Source organism: Callorhinchus milii, unplaced genomic scaffold, assembly GCF_018977255.1.
Source record: "Callorhinchus milii isolate IMCB2004 unplaced genomic scaffold, IMCB_Cmil_1.0 Scaffold4, whole genome shotgun sequence".
Classification (NCBI taxonomy): domain Eukaryota; kingdom Metazoa; phylum Chordata; class Chondrichthyes; order Chimaeriformes; family Callorhinchidae; genus Callorhinchus; species Callorhinchus milii.
The window spans coordinates 61,405,268-61,428,564 of NW_024704745.1; the positions used below are offsets into that span (position 1 = coordinate 61,405,268).

At 42.7% G+C, this 23,297-nt stretch overlaps 1 protein-coding gene across 1 annotated transcript; it reads right to left on the minus strand.

Annotated features, from left to right (window-relative positions):
- Nucleotides 1-97: 97 nt before the first annotated feature.
- mfsd9 (major facilitator superfamily domain containing 9) lies at nucleotides 98-22,905 on the minus strand. Its single transcript, XM_007885205.2, has 6 exons — nucleotides 22,816-22,905; nucleotides 19,246-19,333; nucleotides 13,409-13,452; nucleotides 6,234-6,363; nucleotides 4,866-5,075; nucleotides 98-3,199 (listed from the first exon to the last, which is right to left on the minus strand). The coding sequence occupies exons 1-6, from the start codon at nucleotides 22,876-22,878 to the stop codon at nucleotides 2,388-2,390; spliced, it is 1,347 nt and encodes a 448-aa protein (XP_007883396.1). The 5' UTR covers nucleotides 22,879-22,905; the 3' UTR covers nucleotides 98-2,387.
- Nucleotides 22,906-23,297: the final 392 nt, after the last annotated feature.

Consider the following 23,297-nt stretch of genomic DNA (forward strand, 5'->3'; position numbering starts at 1 on the left):
TGAACATTAGACTTTCACTGTTCTAACAAGTGTGTGTAAAGCTAGTTATTTTATCCAATCACTTGGTTAAAACACAACCACAAACTCAAAGAAAGTTGTATGGATTTTATTTTTAATTAAAGCACAAATAAAATGATTCCATTACAAACACATTTACAATTTAAAATAAAAAGAACTAAAATCCCACCTAAACTTAGCTTGCAAGATTACTCCGAAAATATGGAAACTATGCACCTTTCTGGATAAAGAAGAGGCAGTTAATGATCTTTGCAGATGAGTGATGTACACATATTGGTTTCTTTTTTTCCACAAAACAACAAATGTTTTAAAGTCAAAATAAATCCATTTTTCGTCTTCCAAACATAATGCCATTTATATAATGTGCAGCATTTTTCAAGTTTCCTTATGAATTTTCAATGAAATAATTCTTGCGAGTATGCAGATCAACATTTTTGAACATTACACTTTCACTTTTCTTTAATGATTGTGTTGTATGTAAAGCTAGTTGTTTTGACATAGCTAGTTGCTAAATGCAAGGAATATTATTTATTATTTCAAAGGAAGGAACTTGTCAAGTTCATTTTGAAACCATTGAAATTACACCTCATCTTACCCTGAGAAACCATTTTGCCTTAAAATTTAAGATCGCACAGAATTGTTGAAAATACCTAAAATCAGTATTCATTTAGAAGTTGGTTTTCTGCAGTTCTTAAACACAAAGACTAATGCAAGGTGGAGTTTTGGGCCTATACTTTCTTGTTTAACCATCTGAGCTGGTAGTTTGTTCCATCTACCTCTCCCCTTTTACTAAAGAAAATTCTCCCGCATTTCCTGGACGCTTTTGCTGTCCTTATTCTTTTTTTCACATGCCAGAAAAAAACATATCTGCATCCAAATGTTCTAAACCTTTCATTTCATACACCTCTATCGAATTGCCCCTTCCGTCTTTTTTTGAGTCTGATGCACATTCCAGGACTATACTTAAATCCCCTAATTTCAACCACTGAAACCCCTTCACATGAAAAATAGTTTGCGAGTTCTACACTGCTCAATCCCTATCTGGTACACACTCATCTACAATACTTACCTGCGCTCAGAAAATACAACTGCTAGTTGGAAAATAGCAAAGCATTCGGCAGAACAAAGTGCCTATTGAGGGTACAGCTGGAAACCACTCAAACTGGACAGTCTGCCAATCAAAGTCTGGATTTCCAGCTGGTACTACATTATCAGCCTTTGGGACATCAAACACTTTGGGGCCTCCTCCCTAATCCTAATATATTTACCCATTAGGAAATTGGCTGGCGAATTAACATGAGACAAGCCGGCAGAATCACAGTCCTTAATGCCAAGTCTTTGCCTCCAAATTTATTCATGAGTTAGGCAATCTGATGAATTACTTGGACTAGTGTAGATTTGGCTGGCTCAGGTATCGGACGACCAAAGTCCGACATTCAGAGGTGACTGTCCACGACTCGCTTACAATTTTTTCTTTTCTAGATATGTCACCAGAGGATGTCCTGACCACTTCCAGGATTTTCCATCACCCCTCCCCATATTCCCCTGGATGATAGCTACAAATTGGTCAATGTTTCCAGTATAGCAGTAGATTAGTGCAAAAGAAATCTAAGCGCTTCGAAATATGACCCTGAGAGAATGGCGCTATATAAACGCAAGTGGTTGTTTTTCTTCTAATTTTATGATCAGTAGTTTTGGAGCCTGCTAATGACGTGCCAGATAGAATCATTTGGTGGGCTGGATATGGCCCACGGGCAGTCTTTTGCCCACCCCTGCTCTAAAGGGAATTTGTATTGTACTTGAGAAGGAGTGGAGCCTGGATGATGCAAAAGCTGTAAGCGGACCACCTGAGCTCCCTTTTTATCCTGGGACTACATCAAGAAAATCCCTGCAGGACCCAGAAACCCAGAAACAGTAAAGAAACCTTGCAGCCTAGCCACTGGCTGGCTGAGTTTGTTGTGGAGATATTAACATGAATTTGTTAGTGAAACATCTAGCAGTGAAGTTAAGGCTGTAAGAATCCCTGGTTTCACTTGAACTTCATATTTCACTCAAATTGTACTCTCATGATTTATTACACCCTGTGCTCTTTCTCCTTTTTAAAACTAAATATATTAATCTTGGATTTGGGTTTGATTTTGCATTTGTCATTTGGAGAATCAGGGTTTGATCTCCCATTGGTAGCACAGTTTGATGAAATAACATTGCCCACAATAAGATCTCTGCTGTTATTTCGTATGTTCACTCTGTGCTCTTGTTAACCACATGTTAAAACCAAGCAGATGGAAAGAAAAACCACATTTTTGCACTTTCATCAAAGCATTTCCTCGAACATTTCACTTAACACAAGAATTTATTTCTGAGTTTCTTTAATTTAACTTAATCTTGGTGTTTTGCCTAAGCTCTGCCTGAACAATGATCATGATGAAGATAGCCAGTAAAGCTAAAGCTGCCCCGAGTTTTGGGGGCCCGCACACATTGAATTCCTGAACAATCCCTGAAAGGATTGAGGCAAGTATACGTGAAACAGCAGTCACTGACTGACCAGCTCCTATGAGTGTCCCTCTGGCTTGGCTCTCGTCTCGGCTTAGCTCCATGGCAGTGGTACACATGGAACCAATAGTGGTTGAAAAATTAAAAACAGTCGTACAAAACACAACTACCCAAATGGAAGTAGTGATGGAATACAGCAGAAGAACTGAGAACGTGAGGATGCTTGAATGTAACTTCATCAAATGGATGTTGTTGTTGTACAGCCTAGTGATGTACCCAGTTGTGAAACCTGACAGCGCTCCAATCATTCCACCATAACTGATGAGGTACCCGATCAGCCTGGGAGATACACCAAATCTTTCTTCAACAGCCAAAAAAAAGTTGTTGTAGTAAAGGAGGACAGCGAGGGACATCAAAAACCTTACAAGAAACACATCCCAAAGATTTGAACAAACCACCCCCTGTATCTTTTGTCCCACCGACAGACATTGGCTCCAGAGGGATTGAGATGTCTTTGATTTCCGCGTACCATTGGCTTTCATAACCAAATAGCCTACAGTTCTATTCCTCTTTTTTTGATTCAATAAAGGAGTGCAATTTTCTTCATTTTCTTTCACTTCTGCTGTTGAGTGCAGTGAAGTTTCTTGACTGTGAAGCCATTCTTTATATGGTAAACACCAGACAGCACCTATACTGGCAACACAGAATGAAATAAAATACCTTCCCAATAACAGACTAATGTAGGCAATGACTCTGGTAACTAACAGTACAAGGAATATACCGTTTAACCATCCAATAACTGAAAGCTGATAATTGGCCAATACATTTATGTCTGATGGATTTTGCAGGGAGTGATACTTAATAATATCCTTGCATCTCATATAACACCTATCACATTGTTGAGACGTCTCAAATCGCTTCACAGGATAGACTGTAAGATGAACTGATTGTGTATTTTGTGGGTGAAAGAAATACCACTTGATCCTCACATTAGTGCTGTCACACTCCCAATGAACTAATAGTTTACAAGCTACACTTTAACATCTTAAAATTATGGTTCAAGCAAGCTAATTTATAAAATGCAAGCCAGTCACTCTTGAGGTGCTTATCTGCACCAGCGTCTTTCTAATAATAATAATCTTTGCATTTCAAATAGTCCTTATGTCTTTGAAACATCTCAAAACTCTTCACAGAATATACTGTAAAGTGTAGTGACTATACATTTTGTGGGTGAAATGCAGCGCACAGCGACCTCCCATAAACAGTCGTTTGTGAACTAAAACACTGAGATGTTAACCAGGCTGCTCTCATAATGCAGAGAAAAGGACATTTAAGAACTCTTATAAAAACAATATTAGTGACCATAAGAACAGAAAGCTCTGTTCGAGCAGGTTAGGTGGGTACAGTATGTTATGCTGTATTTATAATGTGACTCTGGCACTGATGTCAGCAGTGCAACATAACATAAGTGGCCCTGTTGTCTCCAGAGGCTCTTACAACCACATTACTCCTTCAGAAGGAATGTGGCAAAGGGAACACCCCAGTGCTATGGAGTGTACTGGTTGCACACTATTCTTGCCCAGGAAATCTGAGGCTGACAATGTGTCCTGACCGGCTAGTAAGAAAGAATGGCATTGTTTGTCTGTACTGCTTGCTTACGACGAGATGTGATCATTATTTAAATATGGTAAAGTGAGATGTAGAAAATAGACCAAGTGATATTTTTGAAAGTACCAAGAACAAATAACCTAAGAGCAAACGGTATAACATTTGCAGCCAGTGCAGAGCAATTGGGAGCATTGCCTGGACAGGTATGAGATGTATATCAAGTTATGAGGATCTGGGTCGGAATCAACAGAAGAGAATGTGCTGATTCCATCCAAGTGGCAACATGTTCTATAACCTGGGACATGATGGTGCTTGTATTTTGTAAAAACTAAAAAAGTCACTTTAGAGTGGTGGAGCCTAGATCCATTGAATAAACTATCATTAACGATTAAATATGAGCTAAATACAGAAAATATACCACTGAGGTTATTTGTCAGAGCAACAGTGAAATATAGCACAACACTGTTATTATAATATAAAAGAGCTCTTTTGGTGTGCCTTTCATGCTAGAAGGACATCTCAAAGTGACAGGATTTGTTGCAAACTGTGGTGTCTGTATTTTGTAGGTCAATTGCAGCAGGTAATTTATGCACAGCAAGGGTCCCCATTCCCCACAACCCTGTGACTCAGAGGTTTATCAACTAAGCCAGGCTGACATCTGAATAATTGCATCTTTAAATGTAAATGTTATTGCACTTAATTGTACCCGGGTTCATCTTATAGAGTGCATGCTTAAGGAAACATACCTGCATTTAGGAAAAAAATGAAACTGCAAATGAAGGAATTTATGTAGAAGCCCCCATCCAACTCAACAAGATATCCACCAAGAACAGGCCCCAGAATGAATCCCATTCTGGACATCCCATTAAGCATTCCCAACACTTGAGTGCGGTCTTGATCAGAAACCAGGTCTGAAAGAATAGCTTTTAAAATGGATTGAGTCTGCTTGAAGATACCTGGAATTACACAAAATCAGGAAGTGTTAGGATACACACATTAAACAACACAGAAAGTCAACGAATTTTAACTGTGCTTTTTTTTGGTTGGCTGTGTGTCTGACACTTGCGGAAACCCATCAGCATACTTAACACCCACACCCAACGCAGCTAAAAGTCCATGCTTTTTGTCACTTCCTTGACTATTCCATGCTCTCCTTCTCGGTCTCACTAGCCCAGCTCCACTATCCACAAAATCTAACTAATTCAAAACTCTGCTCATATACCCACCCCGTCTAAACTCCATAATCCCATCACATTACATTTGTATAGTACCTTTCACATCGGAAGGGTGTCCCAAGGCTCTAGAAAGTCACGTGAAATGAGAATATCTGAAACGAAGAGCTTCTAGGTGTTCATCCTATGTAAAAGCTGCTACTACTACACAAATTATTGCTGTTAAATGGCATAAAGTTACCATACATTGTAAAAATAATTTGGCCAATAATATTTTCCAACTATAATTTTCTTCAAATTAAATTTCAAATTAAATACATGTTTCAGCACCACTGTTAGGTAGGAGTCTTACAGAAGAAACTCTATAGCAGTTATGCACTCTACATAGTTCACTCCATTCAATGATCTTTGCTATTAATATAAACTGTCACATGGTGTGACATACCATTAATGTCCCGTTCAAGCAAAACATACCATGCTGTTAATTGAATTATGTGTTCATTAACGTAGCACCACAGGACACACACAAAAACAGAAATTGATAAAAGACACCAGTCATCCTGAATGATGTACTTTTTGTTTCAACCAGTAAGAAGTAAAGAAATATATAGGACTTGAATTCAGCAGCTGGAGATGGAATGAAATGTGCCCCACGAGCAAATATCCCAGAAATGTCAAGGTCCCCAAACCAACATCCATTACAAAAAAAATTGATACGATTCAAACCCAGTGAGAACACACCTAAATCAAATCTCTGCAAAACCAAATCATAGGGCACTGTTTGCCATAAAAAAATCTGTTTCTGAAGTGTTTTGTTGAGGTTAAAGAGCTCATATTACTTATAGGAATCTCTTGAAGTTTTATTTTCAGCCGCAGGCATAGTGCAAATAGTTTGCATACCAATGAGTAGAGGGCCCATATATGTTAACGTTACACACTCACCCATGGGAATCCTAGCCAATATCAAGAGAAAGATGCTGGATGAAATACCAAGTAGACCATAGCTCAATCCACTCAGGATGAGGCACACCAGTAACACGCGTTGTCTTCCTACAACATCACTCCAAGAGCCCTGGTAAAAGAAATAGAAGTGTAACAACAAAAACAACAATACAATTACATTTATATAATGCCTTTCACATTGGGAGGACATCCCAAGGTGCTGGACAGTCAGAGTTTCGGACCCAAGCTGGGGTTCGGGATCGGGGAGGGTGGAGGGCAGTGGGGGAAGCAGGGTGATCGAAAGCACGGTTGAAGAGGAGGGTCTTGAGAGAGGCAAGGAGGGGAGCGGGATAGAGGGACTGTGAGATGGAGTTCCAGATGGTGGGAGCAGAGTGGTATAAGGCCCGCCTGCCAATGTTGGGGCGGGCGAGACGGGGGACATGAAGCAGGCTGGAGCCCGCTGAGCAGAGGGAGCAGGCAGGATGGTAGGGGGTTAGGAGGTTTCAGAGGTTGGCGGGAGCAAGACCATGGAGGGCTTTGAAGGTGAGAAGCAAGAAGTCAACTGATGTCAAATGCCATTGAAAATGGCTTCACAACAGCTGCAGCAGAAGGAAAATAGGGTGGGATATATTTTAATGTTTATTGACACAAATAGAAGCTATATCATTTCATTTTCCTGTAACTTTACCTCAGGTTTTTCATGATATATAAAAAAATTAAAGTCTAAATGAGAGAGAAGTAGCAGCATGATCAGCCATGCAGTGCGATCTCCCTGCTGACTACCTTATGAGACTTCATCACCTGGATGCTATAATGAAGTGTCAGGCCTCTACAACAACATGTATTTGTATAGCTCCCTTCACGTTGGGTACTGTACCGGAGCCCTTCACAGTGGCAGAGTCTGACAACGAGCCAGGGGGCAAGGGAGAGGGAAGACGACCCCAAGGACAATCAAAAAGAAAGGTCTTTAGGTGGAATTTGAAGGTGGGAAGTGAAGGGGCAAGGCGGAGGGATTGAAGGAGAAAGTTTGAGTTTCAGAGTTTTGAAATAATTGGATTTTGAGTATGGTGGAGCTGGGGAGACCAGCGAGGTGGACATTAGAATAGTTCAGCCGGGCGAGATGAAGGCGTGGAAGAGGGTTTCAGTTGCATCGGTTGTGAGGCATGGACGGAGGTTGGCAATGTGGTGGAGGTGGAAAAAAGTGATCTTGGTCAGGTAACCGATGTGTGGTTGAAAGGAAAGTTGGGGATTGAACCTGACCCCTAAATTACGCACGAGTTCAGCTAGTCAACGGGGAGGTTGAGGAATTCAGACTCGCATGAGAGAAGACGGGAGCCAAAAATATGGCTTCTGTCTTGCTGACATTCGGCTGTAGGTTAGCAATTAGCAGCTCTAATTAGAAGAGAAATAGGAAGTGGTTTTGACAACAAGATACTGTTCTAGTAAAGGTTTCGTCAAAAGCTCAGTTGGTAAAAAGTGAATCAGCATCACACAAACTGTTCCCATGTTCAAGCCCTTGTCAGTGCTGAGTTAGCTGATCTCAGCCTTTAGGAAATAGAAGGCCATATCCACTGTTAGCCTCAGTGCATATGGGCTATGGGGAAGAAACATCAGCTAAGATTATAACAATAATAATCCTCACATTTGGTATAGCACTTTCATGTCAGGAGGACATCCCAAAGTGCTTCACAGGATATACTATAAAGTGGTGTGACTCTGTGTTTTGTGCGCAAACAAAGCAGCTAATTTAGACACAGCAATGTCCACAATAGCCATGAAGTGAATGACTGACCAATTTTAATTGGAGGGTTGTAGGCCAGAGCACTGGAATCTTTAAGGTCCACTGAAAAGGCAGACAGGGGCATTCCTGTCCCTGATCACCATCACTGATCCTTAACCATGTGTGTATTTCCTCCCCACCCACCTCCCCATTCCCACCCACTATTTAAAATATAAATAATATTAATAATAATGGTCACTCAATCCACCACTGTTTGCAGGACACTCCTGTGCGCAACTGGCTGCCGCGTTTCAACTATAAAATACGCAGCCACTACACCTTACAGTATATGCTGTGAAGCGCTTTGACATGTCTCAACGATGTGATCAGGTGCGATATCTCAATTGCAAGGATTATTATTTTATTAGGGAATCCTCCCTCCCCCACCATATTGTGTTTTTGACTTTCTGAGACAGTCATCAGAAGTAGCGCGTTTCCTTCCCCCCCCCAAAAAAAAAACAATAATAAATTGGTCACTCAATGCACGACTGTTTGTGGGTCACTGCTGTTAGAAATTGGCTGCAGCGTTTCGCCCAATATACAATCAACCTACAGTCAATCCACTTTACAGTATATCCTGTGAAGCGTTTTGAGATGTCTTGAAGACCTGATAAGGGGCTATATAAATGCAAGGATTATTATTATTATTATCCAGTGATTCCCTCTCCAATCCTTCCCTGCTGAAAAGGCATGTGTGGACAATGGGTAATGAAATGATCGGAGTTGGCTGCTTGGCCACTTATAATATCTCAAGAGGAAAAATATAAAAAGATATGGGGAAATGGGAAGTGAGTGGGACGAAATGGGGAGCTGTTTCAGAAAGCCAGAAGAAGTACAATGGGCCGATTAGCTTTCTTCTCTATGGTAAATTTCTATGGTTCTACAGGTGTTCAACTCCATGGAACCTTCTCCCAGAAAAGAGTCACTATCTTGAGAAGAAATCAGCCTAACACAAATGTCAAATCCAGCATTCACAAATTGTGATATATACACCTCAGCAATCCCCACCTGTGTTGCAAGTTTCAAAATGAGACTGATAATAATGTACACTTTAGGGTTATGGATCTATGATCAGGAGAAAATATTATGAAAAGTAGAGCTTTGTGCATGAAAATTATCTTCATAAGCAGAGACAATGATTTTCTACTATTCACACATGTTTGATAAACCATACTTTACATTATTGTAAACTCATTGCAAACTATAAAGATTGTTGTATTACTTTACAGCGTGGACAAATTCAAATTTGATGCCCAAAATGTGAATATATACCTGACAGATTACAACAAATCAATCAAGGGTTTCTGTCTTAATACCCCCCCCAACCCCCACACCCCCAGCCACACTGTCCAGTCTCGGCATGTGCAATTTGACTGCCGCCACCAACCCGAGCTGCTTCTCCCCAAAAATGCTCCCACCTCTGTCCCCTACCCTCCACTATTCTCGCTCAACCCTTCTCTCCCACCGCCCTCTCCGCCTCCTATCCCTCCTCGACCCTCCCACAATCTTCCTCAGGTTTCCCTGTCACCCACAGCACAGAAACAGCTTTGGTCAAAGTGACAAATGACATTTTGTCCATCTGCAATCAGGGCTCCCTCTGCCTTCTCGTCCACTTCATTCATCTCCACTTCATCCCCACAACAGCTTCTCCTCTAGTCCCTGCACCGTCTTGTGTGAAGTTCCTCAGGGCTCTGTCCTTGGTCCCCTCCTTTGCAATATCTATATGTTCCCTTTTGGTGACATCATCCGCAGACATGGGATCAATTTCCATATGTATGCAGATGACACCAAATTCTATCTCTCTACCTCCACCCTCGACTCCAGGACCACTTGTGTCCTGAAAAAATGTCTGTCAGTCCTGGATGAGAGCTAACTTTCTTCAGTTGAATGTCAACAAGACTGAGGCTCTCCTGAGTGGCTCCCGTCTCCACACCTCAGGCGCTGATAGCATCACCATCCAAGGATGCACACTCCACCTTATTAAGTCAGTCTGGAACCTTGGGGTCGTGGTTTGACCCTCAACTATTCTTTCTACCCCACATCCATACCATGATCCATTCTGCCTTCCCCCTCATTCGAGGAGGGTGATCGAAGATTGACCGTCCCTTCAATCACTCTCCTTTCCCCCCCTGCTCTCCACCCTCCCCAATTCTGACCCCCAGCTCGGTTCCGAAACATTGATTGTCCAGCGCCCTGGGAAGTTCTCCCGACATGAAAGGCGCTATACAAATGTAATTTTGTTGTTTTTGTTATTTTTGACTGCAAATTAGTGTTACTCTATTTAAAGGCATGCCTTGTGTTAAGTCACGCATTTAACTTCAGCAGGATAGATATCATAACTCACATCACAAAGCTGTTCATTGAGTCCTAAGAAGGGCAAATCATGTGGTTCATGGATTCCTGTTAAATTAATGTTTGCCAGAATCTTTTCTTCAGCCAAGAATTCACTATGCACTGCATTTCAATAAAAGGTAACAACTCCAAGAAAACTATTAACCTCGAGATATCTGGTGTGTTGACAGAGACGCCAGGCTGTAGTTATAATAATTCTTGCATTAGATCAGTTCATACAATGTGGTCTTGCAAAATCATGAAAATAACAGCATAGGAGACGATTTGATCTAATGAGCTTCCGCTTTTGCCAACTTCTCCTTTGAAGCTATTTTATCTCATTTCAATTCTCTCCTCTGTCTCCATCCCCTTTATAGTCTTTCTCTTCAAATGTTTATTCAATCCTCTTTTAAATCACAAGTTCAAAAAATTGGTCTGATTGAAGAAGACCTTTTGGCCCATGGGATCTTGTCCCGACAGATCACCAGCCTTACCATCTCCCCATCATAGCATCAAGCTGCATTTTAAATGAGTGCAGTGTCCTCCCCTCTACCACCGTTCCTGTCAAGCTGTTCCAATCGATGAATACCTTCTGTGTAAAGAAAAGCTTCCTAAAATTGCCCTTTACAACTCTAAACCTATCTTCTCTTGTTCCACTGTCTTGTTGCATTATTATCTCAAGGTTAATAGTTTTCTTGTATTATTCTGCATTTGCTTTTTCAATCCCATTTAAAATTTTCTACACCTCTGTGATGTCCCTTCTGAGTTCTCTTTTCTCAAGACTGAAGAGTGCTAGCTTGTCTAATCGTTTTTCATAGCTCATTCCTCTAACACTGGGGAGCATCTTTGTTGCTCTCCTCTGCACTGCCTCTAGGGCCTGGACGATAGGGTGGGTGTTCTGGAGGAAAGGGATCGGATGAACTGAAGGCCCTTCTTCATGAGGTGGGGACAGAACTGTATGCAGTATTCAAAGTAAGGTCTGAGCAGAGGACTGTACATTCAATGAGAATTACGTCTGGGGATCTAAATTTAATTGATTTAGCAATACATCCCAGTATTCTATTTGCCTTTTTGCTGCCTCCAACTGTTTTGACAAATGTTATAAGGGTTTCAGGCTCAGGTTTCTTCGAACCTCGTCTATTTCCACTTCATTTGCAATCCTAAATTTGTGTCCCATATAACTGATCCATCAAAGAATAGGAATAATATTTTATGATTTACTTTCCCAAAACCTTTCAAAATTTTGAAGGTTAACAATAGATTCACTCTGTACCAGTGAATTTTTTGACCTAATTTACGATACTTTAACTACAAGCAACTACTTGAACTACTCTCCCATTTTCCATGCGTCATATGTCTTTTCTGAATTGAGGCCCAGCGTTTCACACAGTAATTCACTTTTCATAAATGCATCATATTTCATCAGCAATGCTGGATAAGTATGCACAAAACTGGGAGTTAGCTTGGTTTTGTGAAAGAACAGATTTCTTTGTGGATAATAGAATACTTATTTCATTTTCATTCTCTGCACAAAGCTCTTCTTCACACAATGTTCTTTTCTGACCTTAAGTCCACAATCCCAAAGTATACATTATTAACAATCTGATTTAGCACACAGGTAGATTGCTGAGGCAATAGATGAAAGAACATCAATGGATATCATTCATATGGATTTTCAGAAGATGTCCGATAAAGTGCCACATATGAGATTATTTGCTAAAATAAGGTCACATAGAATTCAAGGCAATATCATGATATGGACAGGAATTTGTTTGAGAGGCAAGAAGTAGAGAATTTGGATAAAAGAAAGTCTCTGTGTAGTGGGCAGTACTAAGTGGTGTCCCTCAGGGATTATTGCTAATTATCTATGCTAAATGCAATCGGTCATTTTATGGATAAGCAAACAGTGTGGATAATTGATCATTAAGCAAAATACAAATTCTCAAGCCAAGACGTCTTCCATCAAGAATTATATTGTTACAATACAGTACTACACTATGCAGCTACTCTTTCTCTCCCTGTGGCACTTCCTTTCTCTAATTCTCTATCTGTCTCTCATTATGTCTCTAACCTCCTCTTACACCATTGCCTATCCATCTCTATCCCTACAATGTACCTGTAAAAGATTGCTAAATAAACACTTAGCTTCACACTGCTGGTTCAAAAGTGCACTGTACAGATACATCGAATTCCTAGTAACCTCACACACCAGGTTTGCAACTACATTTTTTTTTCCAATATCGCAACCCATTGGAGCTCAATGGATTTAAATGGAAGCAGAGGAATTCACTATGCAGTTATGCTGTGTTCATTTTTGACCATTTAATTTTAGGAAGTATATACTAGCTTTGGCATTGATTCATTAGATTAATACCAGCTATTAAGAGTTCAGCTATAATGAGAAGCTAAGTAGACTTAGCATGTTCTGTGGAGTGAAAAATGTGGAAAGGCCTGCCCAGAAGGTTTTAGAGCAGAATCATAAAGGGAAAACAGACAGATACTTCAGAAGTAGAGATATTAAGGGATGAGGAGAAAAGGTGGGATATGGGATGCGCTTGATGGAGGAAATGGTCTCCTCCTATTTTCAAGCACCTAAATATGAGGACTTTTGTATGCTTGCATTTATACATGCATGAGTGTGTGATTGGGAGTGAATGAGTGAGGAGGGAGGGAGGGAGGAAGGAAGAGAAGGTGGTGTTGGGTGGGAACTAGTTAATTGTGTATCATTGGTAAAATAAACAGTTCACTGAGGAACTTCTTTGCTTTGTATCCTAGCTTGAAATTCCACCTCACAAATGTGAATACTAGTGTTGGAATGTTTTTATTCCCAAATGTAAATGACAGGCCAGACTACGATTAGTATCAGTTTACTGCATAGAGCTCCATATCCTCCATAATATAATTGACTGCATGCCCAGAGTAAACAAAACTACCTTTCCCATACCGTGAGAACATTAAGTTCTTTTACAATACAGTTGATAACTGTAAGATCAGATCAATTGCCAAAATATTAAGTTCAATTTTGGTTTCTATTCCGATATTACTAAAATACTGTCATACTTACAATCACTGTACCGGAAAATAGCTGCAGGATCCCATAAACAGAACCTGAAACAAAAATGCAACCACTCAGTTTTTATTCAACAGAATTTATTTGGTTCTTTAGTCTTTTGAAAAATATGGTGTTTAGTAATATCTGTTGAATTGTAACAGTTATGCTTAAAAATACTGTCAGACATCATCTTAGATTTACTGACAAACTAAATTTGCCAAAGAAAACCTTTCTAATAAAGAAAGGAACACTTTGCTGAGCTGGCACAATCCAGTTTCAACAGGAAGTTCAGTATCAATCTTCACAGTGATATTTTCCAAGTTCAGTATTGTCAGCAGTAAGGAAACTTCTAGAGACTATATTCCGGAACAAAATAAATTTTCACTTAGAAAAATATGGATTAATAAACGACAGCCAATACAGATTTGTTAAAGGCAAATCGTGTCTAACAAATCTGATAAGAGTTTTTTTGATGAAGTAACAGAGAGGGTGGATGAAGTAGTGCAGTTGATGTAGTTTCTATCAATTTTCAAAAGGCGTTTGATAAAGTGACTTGTAAGCAAAATAAAAGCCCATGGTATTAAAGGGACTGTGGCAACATGGATACAGAACTGGCTGAGAGACAAAGCAGAGAGCTATGGTGAACAGTTGATTTTCTGACTGGAGGGAAATATACAGTGGTATCCCCCAGGTATTAGGACCACTGCTCTTTTTGATCTATATAAATGACCTGGGCTTGGGTATAGGGAGTATAATTTCCAAGTTTGCAGATGATACTAAGCTAGGAAAAGTAGTAAACGGTGAGGAGGAAAGTAGCAGACTGCAAGAAGACATAGACAGATCGGTAAAATGGGCAGACACATGGCAGATAATAATAATAATAATAATCCTTGCATTTGATATAGCGCTTTTCACGTCGGGAGGACGTCCCAAAGCGCTTCACAGAACAAACTGTAAAGTGAATTGACTGTATATTTGTGGGCGAACGCGGCAGCCAATTGCGCACAGCAATGTCCCACAAACAGTCGTAGATTGAAAATGACCAATTTATTATTGTTTTTGGTTTTGGTGGGATTATTATTAGGCGTATGGAGTAAGGAAACTTGCCCAAGGTTTCGCCCTGCCTGGAATTGAACTCAGGTCTCTCGCTTGCAAAGCGAGTGCTCTAACCACTGAGCTACAGGACTCCACTCCAGATGAAGTTTAATGTGGAGAAATGCGAAATGATGCATTTTGGAAGAATGAGGAGAGGCTATATAAGCTAGATAGTACAATCTTAAAGGGGGTGAAGGAACAGAGAGACCTGGGAGTTCATATAAGTGAATCTTTGAAGATGGCAGGACAGGTACCTAAAAAAAGCGAGAGTACTGTGTTCAGTTCTGCACACACCACTTTAGTAATGATGTCAAGGCATTGGACATGGTGCGAAGGAGATTTACCAGGACGGTACCAAGAATGAGGAACTTTAGATATTACGAGAGGCTAGAGAAGCTAGGATTTTTCTCCTTGGAGCTGAGAAGGTTAAGATGAGACTTTGAAGTTTTCAAAATTATGAGGGGATTCGATAGGGTGAACAAGGAGAAACTATTTCCACTGGCGGGTGGGTGGGTAACCTGAGGACACAGATTTAAAATAGTCTTTAAAAGAAACAGAGGGTAGGTGAGGGTAGGTGAGGAGAAATGGACAATCACTACAGTTCACAGAACCATATGGATTTTCAGAAGCTGTCTGATAAAGTGCCACATATGAGAATATTTGCTAAAATTAAGTCACATAGAATTCAAGGCAATATCATGATGAGAGGCAAGAAGTAGAGAATTTGGATAAAAGGAACACTCTCTGTATGGTGGGCGGTATTAAGTGGTGTCCCTCAGGGATTGTTTCTAATTACCTACACTAAATGCAATCGGTCATTTTATGGATGAGCAAACAGTGTGGATAATTGATCATTAAGCAAAATACAAATTCTCAAACCAAGATGTCTTCCATCAAGAATTATACTGTTGTTATAATACAGTACTACACTATGCAGTTATTCTTTCTCTCTATTCTTTCTCTCTTCCTCTTTTTAATTCTCTCTATGATATGACGTAACAGTCAGTTTTCCACACAGCAATGTCCCACAACAGCCCATGAAATGAATACAACATCAACAACAAGATTACATTTGTATAGCACCTTTCATGTCGGGAGGACGTCCCAAGGCGCTGGACAGAGTACAGCATTTCAGACCCGAGCTGGGATCAGGGGGGGGAGAAGAGACGGGAGGGGAAGTGGGGTAGCCGATGGCATGGTCAAAGAAGAGAGTCTTGAGGCGGGACTTGAAAAAGGCTAAGGAGGGGGTGAGGCGGAGTAACCGGGGGATGGAATTCCAGAGATTGGGGGCAGAGTGGCTGAAGGCTCTCCCGCCAATGATGGGGCGGGTGGATCGGGGGACGTGGAGCAGGCCGGAGCCAGCTGAGCGGAGGAAACGGGCGGGTTGGTAGGGTGTTAGGAGGTCGCAGAGGTAGGGTGGGGCGAGGCCATGGAGGGTTTTGTATGTGAGGACCAGGATCTTGAACTGGATCCTCTGAAAGATAGGGAGCCAATGGAGTCGGGCGAGAGTGGGGGACATGGGGTCACGGAGTTTGGTGCAGGAGAGGACACGGACTGCACAGTTCTGGATTATCTGCAGCCTGTGGACTGAGGAGTTGGGAAGGCCGACAAGCAGGGTGTTTGCATAGTTGAGCCTGGAGGTGATGAAGGCATAAACAAGAGTTTTAGTGGCCTGAGGGGTGAGGTAGTGGTGGAGTTGGGCGATGTTACGGAGGTGAGGGAAGGCAGAACGGGTCATGACTTGAATGTGGGGGAGAAAAGACAGTTGAGGGTTGAACAAGACACCTAGGTTCCTGACTGGCTTGGTGAGTTGAAGTGTGCAAACATGGAGGTTGATGCTGCCAGAGCCCTGAGGTGCTGAGGTGCTGGCTCGAGTCAATCAGAAGGGCTTCAGTCTTGTTCACATTCAACTGTAGGAAATTTCCCCTCATCCAGGACTTGATGTCCGACAGGCAGTCTGTCAGGACAGCAGTGGTCCTGGAGTTGAGGGTGGAGGCAGAAAATGGAGTTGGGTGTCATCCGCATACATGTGGAAGTTGACCCCATGTCTGCGGATGATGTCACCAAGGGGGAGCATGTAGATATTAAAGAGGAGAGGGCCAAGGCCAGAGCCCTGGGGGACGCCAGACATGACAGTGTGGGGGCTGGAGGAGAAACCGAGGCAACAAAGTGGAGACGGTGAGAGAGATAGGAATCGAACCAGGCAAGGGCAGGTCCGTGAAGATTGAGTAAAGTGGAGAGGCGGTGTATGACGATGGAGTGGTTGACAGTGTCGAAGGCGGCAGAGAGGTCGAGGAGGACAAGGAGGCAGAGGGAGCCCCGATCACAGATGTTCAGAATGTCATTAGTGACTTTGACCGGAGCTGTTTCCGTGCTATGAGCAGCATGGAAGCCGGATTGGAGGGGTTCAAAGAGGGAATGGCGAGAGAGAAAGGAGCGGAGCTGGGACGTGACGACTCGTTCCAGGACTTTGGAGAGGAATGGGAGGTTAGGGATGGGGCGGTAGCTGGAGAGGAGGGATGGATCCAGGGAAGGTTTTTTCAAGATAAGGGTGATGACAGCTGTTTTTAGGGGGGTGGGAACTGAACCGGTGGACAAGGAGAGGTTGATGACATCGAACAGGTGAAGGGCCAGAAGGTGGAGCTGGGAGATGAGGAGAGAAGTGGTGATGGGATCGAGGGAGCAGGTGGTGGGTTTGAGTTTGCGGACAGACGTGGTGAGGGAGGAGGGAGAGATAGGGTCGAAGGAGTATAGGGGTGGATGGGTGGGGGGTGGATCATGAGGGAGAGGTGATGTGGGGGTGCTGTGGATGGGGCTGAGGTGGCTGAATGTATCCTCTCGATTTTAGATTCGAAGAAGTCCAGCATCTCCTCACAGTTGGAGTTTGAGGAGAGGATGGGCGAGGTATGGGAAGGAGGACGGAGGAGAACGGATAGTGGTGTAAAAGAGAAGCCTGGGATTTTCCTTTGCCTCCAAGATAACCTTGGAGTAGAAAGAGGATTTGGCGGAGGCAAAAGCACAGTGGTAAGTCTTGGTGTGAAGCCAAATCTGCCGATGGACCGTTAATTTGGATTTGGTCCAGGCGCGTTCGGCAGCTCGCACTTGTGCCGTGAGGGAACGGAAATGGCTGGTATACCAGGGGAATTTACAGGAGTATGAGACAGTTTGGGAGGTGAGGGGGGCAAGGGAGTCCATAATAATAATAATAATAATCCTTGCATTTTGATATAGCGCTTTTCACGTCGGGAGGACGTCCCAAAGCGCTTCACAGAACACACTGTAAAGTGAATTGACTGTATATTTGTGGGCGAATGCGGCAGTCAATTGCGCACAGCAATGGCCCACAAACAGTCGTAGATTGAAAATGACCAATTTATTATTGTTTTGGGTTTTGGAGGGATGATTATTAGGCGTGTGGGGTAAGGAAACTTGCCCAAGGTTTCGCCCTGCCTGGAACTGAACTCAGGTCTCTCACTTGCAAAGCGAGTGCTCTAACCACTGAGCTACAGGACTCCACGGATGGAGGAGAGGGAGTTGTGGAGAAAGGAGAGTGAGGAGGGGAGATCGGTCAGTGAGGGCCAGAGGTGTAGGAGTTCAGATGACTCCAGGGCAGTGGAGAGGGAGAGGGCAGAAATTTTTTTCCATGGATGGTATGTAATGGTGGAGGATTGGGAAAGGGAAAGGGGTACTGAGGTGTTGAGGGAGATGAAGTGGTGGTCCGAGATGGCTTTATTGACAATGTTCAAGACGGTGAGGCCCCGGGTGATCACTAGGTCAAGGGGGTGGCCACGGTCGTAGGTGGGGGAGTGGATGAGGAGAGAGAGGTTGAGGGAAGAGAGGAGGGAGGAGAAGTCGGCAGAGGTAGAGTAGGAAGGAGTGAAATGGAGGTTGAAGTCGCCTAAGATAAGGAGGCGTTCAGAGCAGAGGGAGAGGGAAGATAGTAGGGTGGAGATGTCCGAGAGGAAGGTGGGGGAAGGCTTGGAGAGACAGTAAACAAGGAATTTTGAAGGAAAGCCTGGAGGGGTGGTAGAGGGTAAGGTGTTCAAAGGAGGGGAAGGTTCTGGAGGAGTAAAGGGAAAGGCCAAGGGGAGACCGGGAGATGAGAGCCACACCACCGCCATGGCGATTAGGCCGTGGATTTTGGTGAAAGGTGTAACCTGGAGATGTCGCCTCAACTAATGGGAAGGTGTCGCTTGGGGTGACCCAAGTTTCGGTGAGGATGTCAATATTTTTTTCGATGGTGAGGTCATGGATTGTGAGCTCACCAATTTTTAATGACCAATTTTTTTAATTATTTGGGGGGATTGTTGATTAGTACACCAGGAGAAACTCCCTTCATGTTTCGAATAGTGCCGTGGCACCTTTAATGTCGACCTGAGACTCTGTTTAATGTCTCATCTGAAAGAAAGCACTTCCAGCATTGCAGCACAACCCCAGAACGGCACTGGAGTGTCAGCTTAGATTGGCTGTTCCAAGTCCCGATGTGGGACTTGAGCCCACAACCTTCTGACTCAGAGGTAAGAGTGCTACCCACTGAGCCAGGCTGACACCACTTATGTGCCGTGCACATGAAGCGTCATTCACGTTATCACCTTCAGTGGCCTCCATCCATGTTGACATTTGTGAGAATCTAAGAATTTCTCTTTAGGAAATTGTTTAGCATAGAAAATGTCTAAACAAAAATTGCTAAGCTTAGTTAAGTTTATATTCTGCTTTACTTAACACTTTAAAACTGGGATCATTATCATACTGACCTACTAAGCCTGTTGTTGTTGAGCTTCCTCCAAGACATTTGATGTGTCGATTTAATAAAGGAACTATCAAACTGACCCCGAATAGATCCTAAACACACAAGCACACAGAAAAAAAAATTAAGACTAGTAAAAGTTATGTTGATTGCTGCAAGTATGAATACATCCTACGCAAACCTAATTGTACAAATAGAAGCTACAACAACAACAACAACTTGCACTTACATAGCATCCTCCATGTAGGGTAGGGTCTCAGAGCGCTTAAATGTGTTAATGTTCAATAAGATAGATATACTGAAAATAGAGTTAAGCCAAATAATGAATAAAAAGCTTAAAATTGCATGACAACAGGAAGGGAGGCTTTTGGGAATCTCTCTGCATATATGCGAGCACAAAAGGAAAAGAGGTAGGGTACACAAATATTAGGGGATACACCCAGGAACTTCCTGATGCACGTTACTAGGATCTAGGTTCTGCAAATGATGATTAACTTCTGGATGCAAGTCACAGAGGGATAGAATCCCTGTTGATTTCAGGCTCCCAATGTTATAATGTATTCAGGTGCAAAACTGCTCTATTTCTATTCATGGATGCGCCTTCGGTCACCAACCTTACCACTGCACTCCCTAATCTTCACCCCTCCTGATCCCTACCCCCTGCTTGGGTGCAAATCCCTGACTGTCCAGCGCCTTGGGGCGTCCTCTTGATGTGAACGGTGCTATATAAATGTAATTTGTTGTTTTATGTATGTTTGTCTATAAAAGCACAAAGGATAAGGAATGGGAAGGAAGATACCACAGTATCATCCTGTGAGTCAACACTGCAATAATTTCTTGCACATTGTTCATCAACACAACAATTTGCATGTCTATAGCACTCCTCATGCAGAATAGCTTCTCACACCAACCTCCAACAAAGAGAATGAGATAGCATAGACAACGAGCAATTTCTCCAAGGCCAAGATGAATATTTGGTTGACAATCAAGCAGTTCACATTAGCCAAGTATAATATGGTTCTTTCCTTTTCATCCCACAAATAGAAGCTCAGCAAGAACAAGAATCACACAGGACTTCAGGTGGTAATATCTATAAAACTATAGAAATTTACACCACAGTAAAGGTTATTTGGCCCGTCCTATCTGTGCTGGCTCTTTTAAGAGCAATCGTCTCTGTCCTATTTACTTGCCGTTTCCCCATAGTTTACTGTCTTTTAGATATTTATCCATTTGCCTTTTTGAAAGCTAATATGGATTCTGCCACAAGTCTCAATTATATCATGCTAACAAATTCATTTTAAACTCAATGTTCTTCAATGATTCATGTAGGTTTTCACTGTTTAAAAAAGTTAAAATAATTTGTCTACAGAAAAACTGTCAGTGGAATTATGAAGGCACTAGATCCTTACTATATTCCTATGTACAAGTGCTTGGATTTCTAAAGTAGGTTGCATTAACTTGAGCTGATTCTCGGATTGAGTCCATTCATCAAAATATGGTATGCAGAGCTAAGCTTGCTTAGCTGATATGGGATCACACAGTTTGTAATAATTACAGCTACAGTATTTACAATTTGCAGAAAAGTCAACTTGGGAAATGAGAATTGCGGTGTACATTTTTATTCACTCCAAAACTGAAGCTTCCAACTTTCGAAAAAAAAATTCTGAACCTCAGAACCTGAAGCAGATTTACAGAAGTGATCAGGGCTGCTAATAATTTCTGTGGGGTGGATGACTTCCTGAGTAATTGAATTACCAGATGAGCACCAGACTTTGTACTAAATCACGTTGAGCATATTCAGTTGCTCACTCTATTATGTGGAGTCCTGTAGCTCAGTGGTTGAGCACTCGCTTTGCAAGCTAGAGACCTGAGTTCAATTCCAGGCAGGGCGAAACCTTGGGCAAGTTTCCTTACTCCACACGCCTAATAATAATCCCTCCAAAACCAATAACAATAATAAAATTGGTCATTTTCAATCCATGACTGTTTGTGGGACATTGCTGTGCGCAATTGGCTGCCGCGTTCGCCCACAGTCAATTCACTTTACAGTGTGTTCTGTGAAGCGCTTTGGGACGTCCTCCCGACGTGAAAAGCGCTATATCAAATGCAAGGATTATTATTATTATTATTAAGGTCGATGAGTATCATAGCCCAAACCTATAAGTGGGGTTGAATACTATACCTGTTGTGTTTAAAATGTGTTTGCCTTTAAAATATAAAATCGCTCAATTGTCCTTCCCCTCTCTCCTCTTTTCTCTCTCTCTCTCTACCCTTTCTCCTCCTCCTTTCTCTCTCTCTCACTCTCTCTCTCTCTATCCTCTCTCCTCCTCCTTCGTCACAGTATATCAGTGAATTGGATTGACATATCCTCCTGACATGAAAGGGGCAATATCAAATGCAAAGATTGTTTTTATTGTAAACATCCACAAATGCGATGGCCATGATGTTATAAACTTTAGTTTTAAGAAACCTAGAATAGATTTTGTCCCTCTTTTCCCCAGCTTTCAATTTCATTCAACAAAATCCAGCTGGAGGTGAAGAGAATGATTTGTTTTAAGTCATGTACAGGGATAGTCAATCATGCTCCCCAGAACATATTTTGGTTCAACCCACAATGGTTTAATACACCAAGGAAGATACTTTTCACAGTCCTCCCTCTGCTCAGCAAACACCAACTTGTCCCCCACCCAAACTTCCTGATCATCAGTGGGTGAGCTTTCAATCATTCTGCCCCGATCTCTGAACTTCCATTCAGGAGTCCTTTTGCCTTGCCCACTACCTCCCCACCTGAAAACATATCTTTTCGACCAGGCTTTTGGCCTCCTCAGTTCCCCCCCCCCCCACCCGCTTACCTCCCCCCCACCACCAAATACGCCGAGTACAGCCCAGGTAACTGCGAAACCCTTCGAGACATCCTTCCAGCATGAACGGCACTACATGAGTGTAAATTGTTGTTGTTCACTGAAAAGCAACGATAATAATGATCCTTGCATTTGATATAGCATCTTATGTCGTTGAGACGTCTCAAAGCGCTTCACAGAATATACTGTAAAGTGAATTGACTGTATATTTTGTGAGCTAAGTCAGTCAGTTGCGATGTTCCCCTCAGTCGGCCACCGCATTCGCCTACAAAATGCAGTCGCCACACTCGGCGGTGAAAATCCCGCCGCGCGCTTCGAGAAGGCGTTTCCACGACGCGTTGACGAGCCTCTCTGTCAAGAAGCCAAGGGTAACTCGTCGAGTTGAGTCACCAGTCGGGGTCCCGGTGGGTTTGCGGAAATCCTGCAAAATGGGCCTTTGGACACGCTGTACGATGAGCCCCAGGAACAGTGGGGGGGGGGGTGGGAGAGGAGGGTCCCCTGTGTGTGCCTGACTGAATGACTCAGGACAGCAGAGAATTCACTTGCAAATAGTTTCTTTTTAAATGAACAAACAAACGCGTTGGCCCCACTCAGACTGTGCAGTGAACTGCTGTGTGTGTGTGTCTCTCTCTCTCTCTCTGGTGACACTGTAACACTTGCTTCCGGGTTGCAAAAAAGGAATTGATACTTTGTTGCTCTGCAGCCGCTCCACTTACCAGGAATCCCACCACATACAGACGGCTCAGCAACTCCCTCCGCCCCAACCCCAACCCATCCATGGTCAGCAGCACCCACTCCACCAGCCACAGACCACACACACAGCCACACACAGCCACAGGGAGAGAGGGGGAGAGAGAGAGCAAAGAGGAGGAGCGAGGGTAGAGAGAGAGAGAGAGGAGGAGAGAGAGAGAGAGAGGGGGAGAGAGGGGAGAGAGAGAGAGAGGAGGAGGAGAGAGGGGAGGGAGAGAGAGGAGGAGAGAGGGGAGAGAGAGAGGAGGAGAGAGGGTAGAGAGAGGGAGAGAGGGTAGAGAGAGAGAGAGAGAGGAGGAGAGAGAGAGAGGGGGGAGGAGAGAGGGGAAGGAGGATAGAGAGAGGGAGGAGAAAGAAAAAGGAGGAAAAGGAGAGAGAGAAAGGAGGATAGAGAGAGAAAGGGAGAAAGAAAAAGGAGAGAGAGAAAAGACGAGGAGAGGGAAGAGGC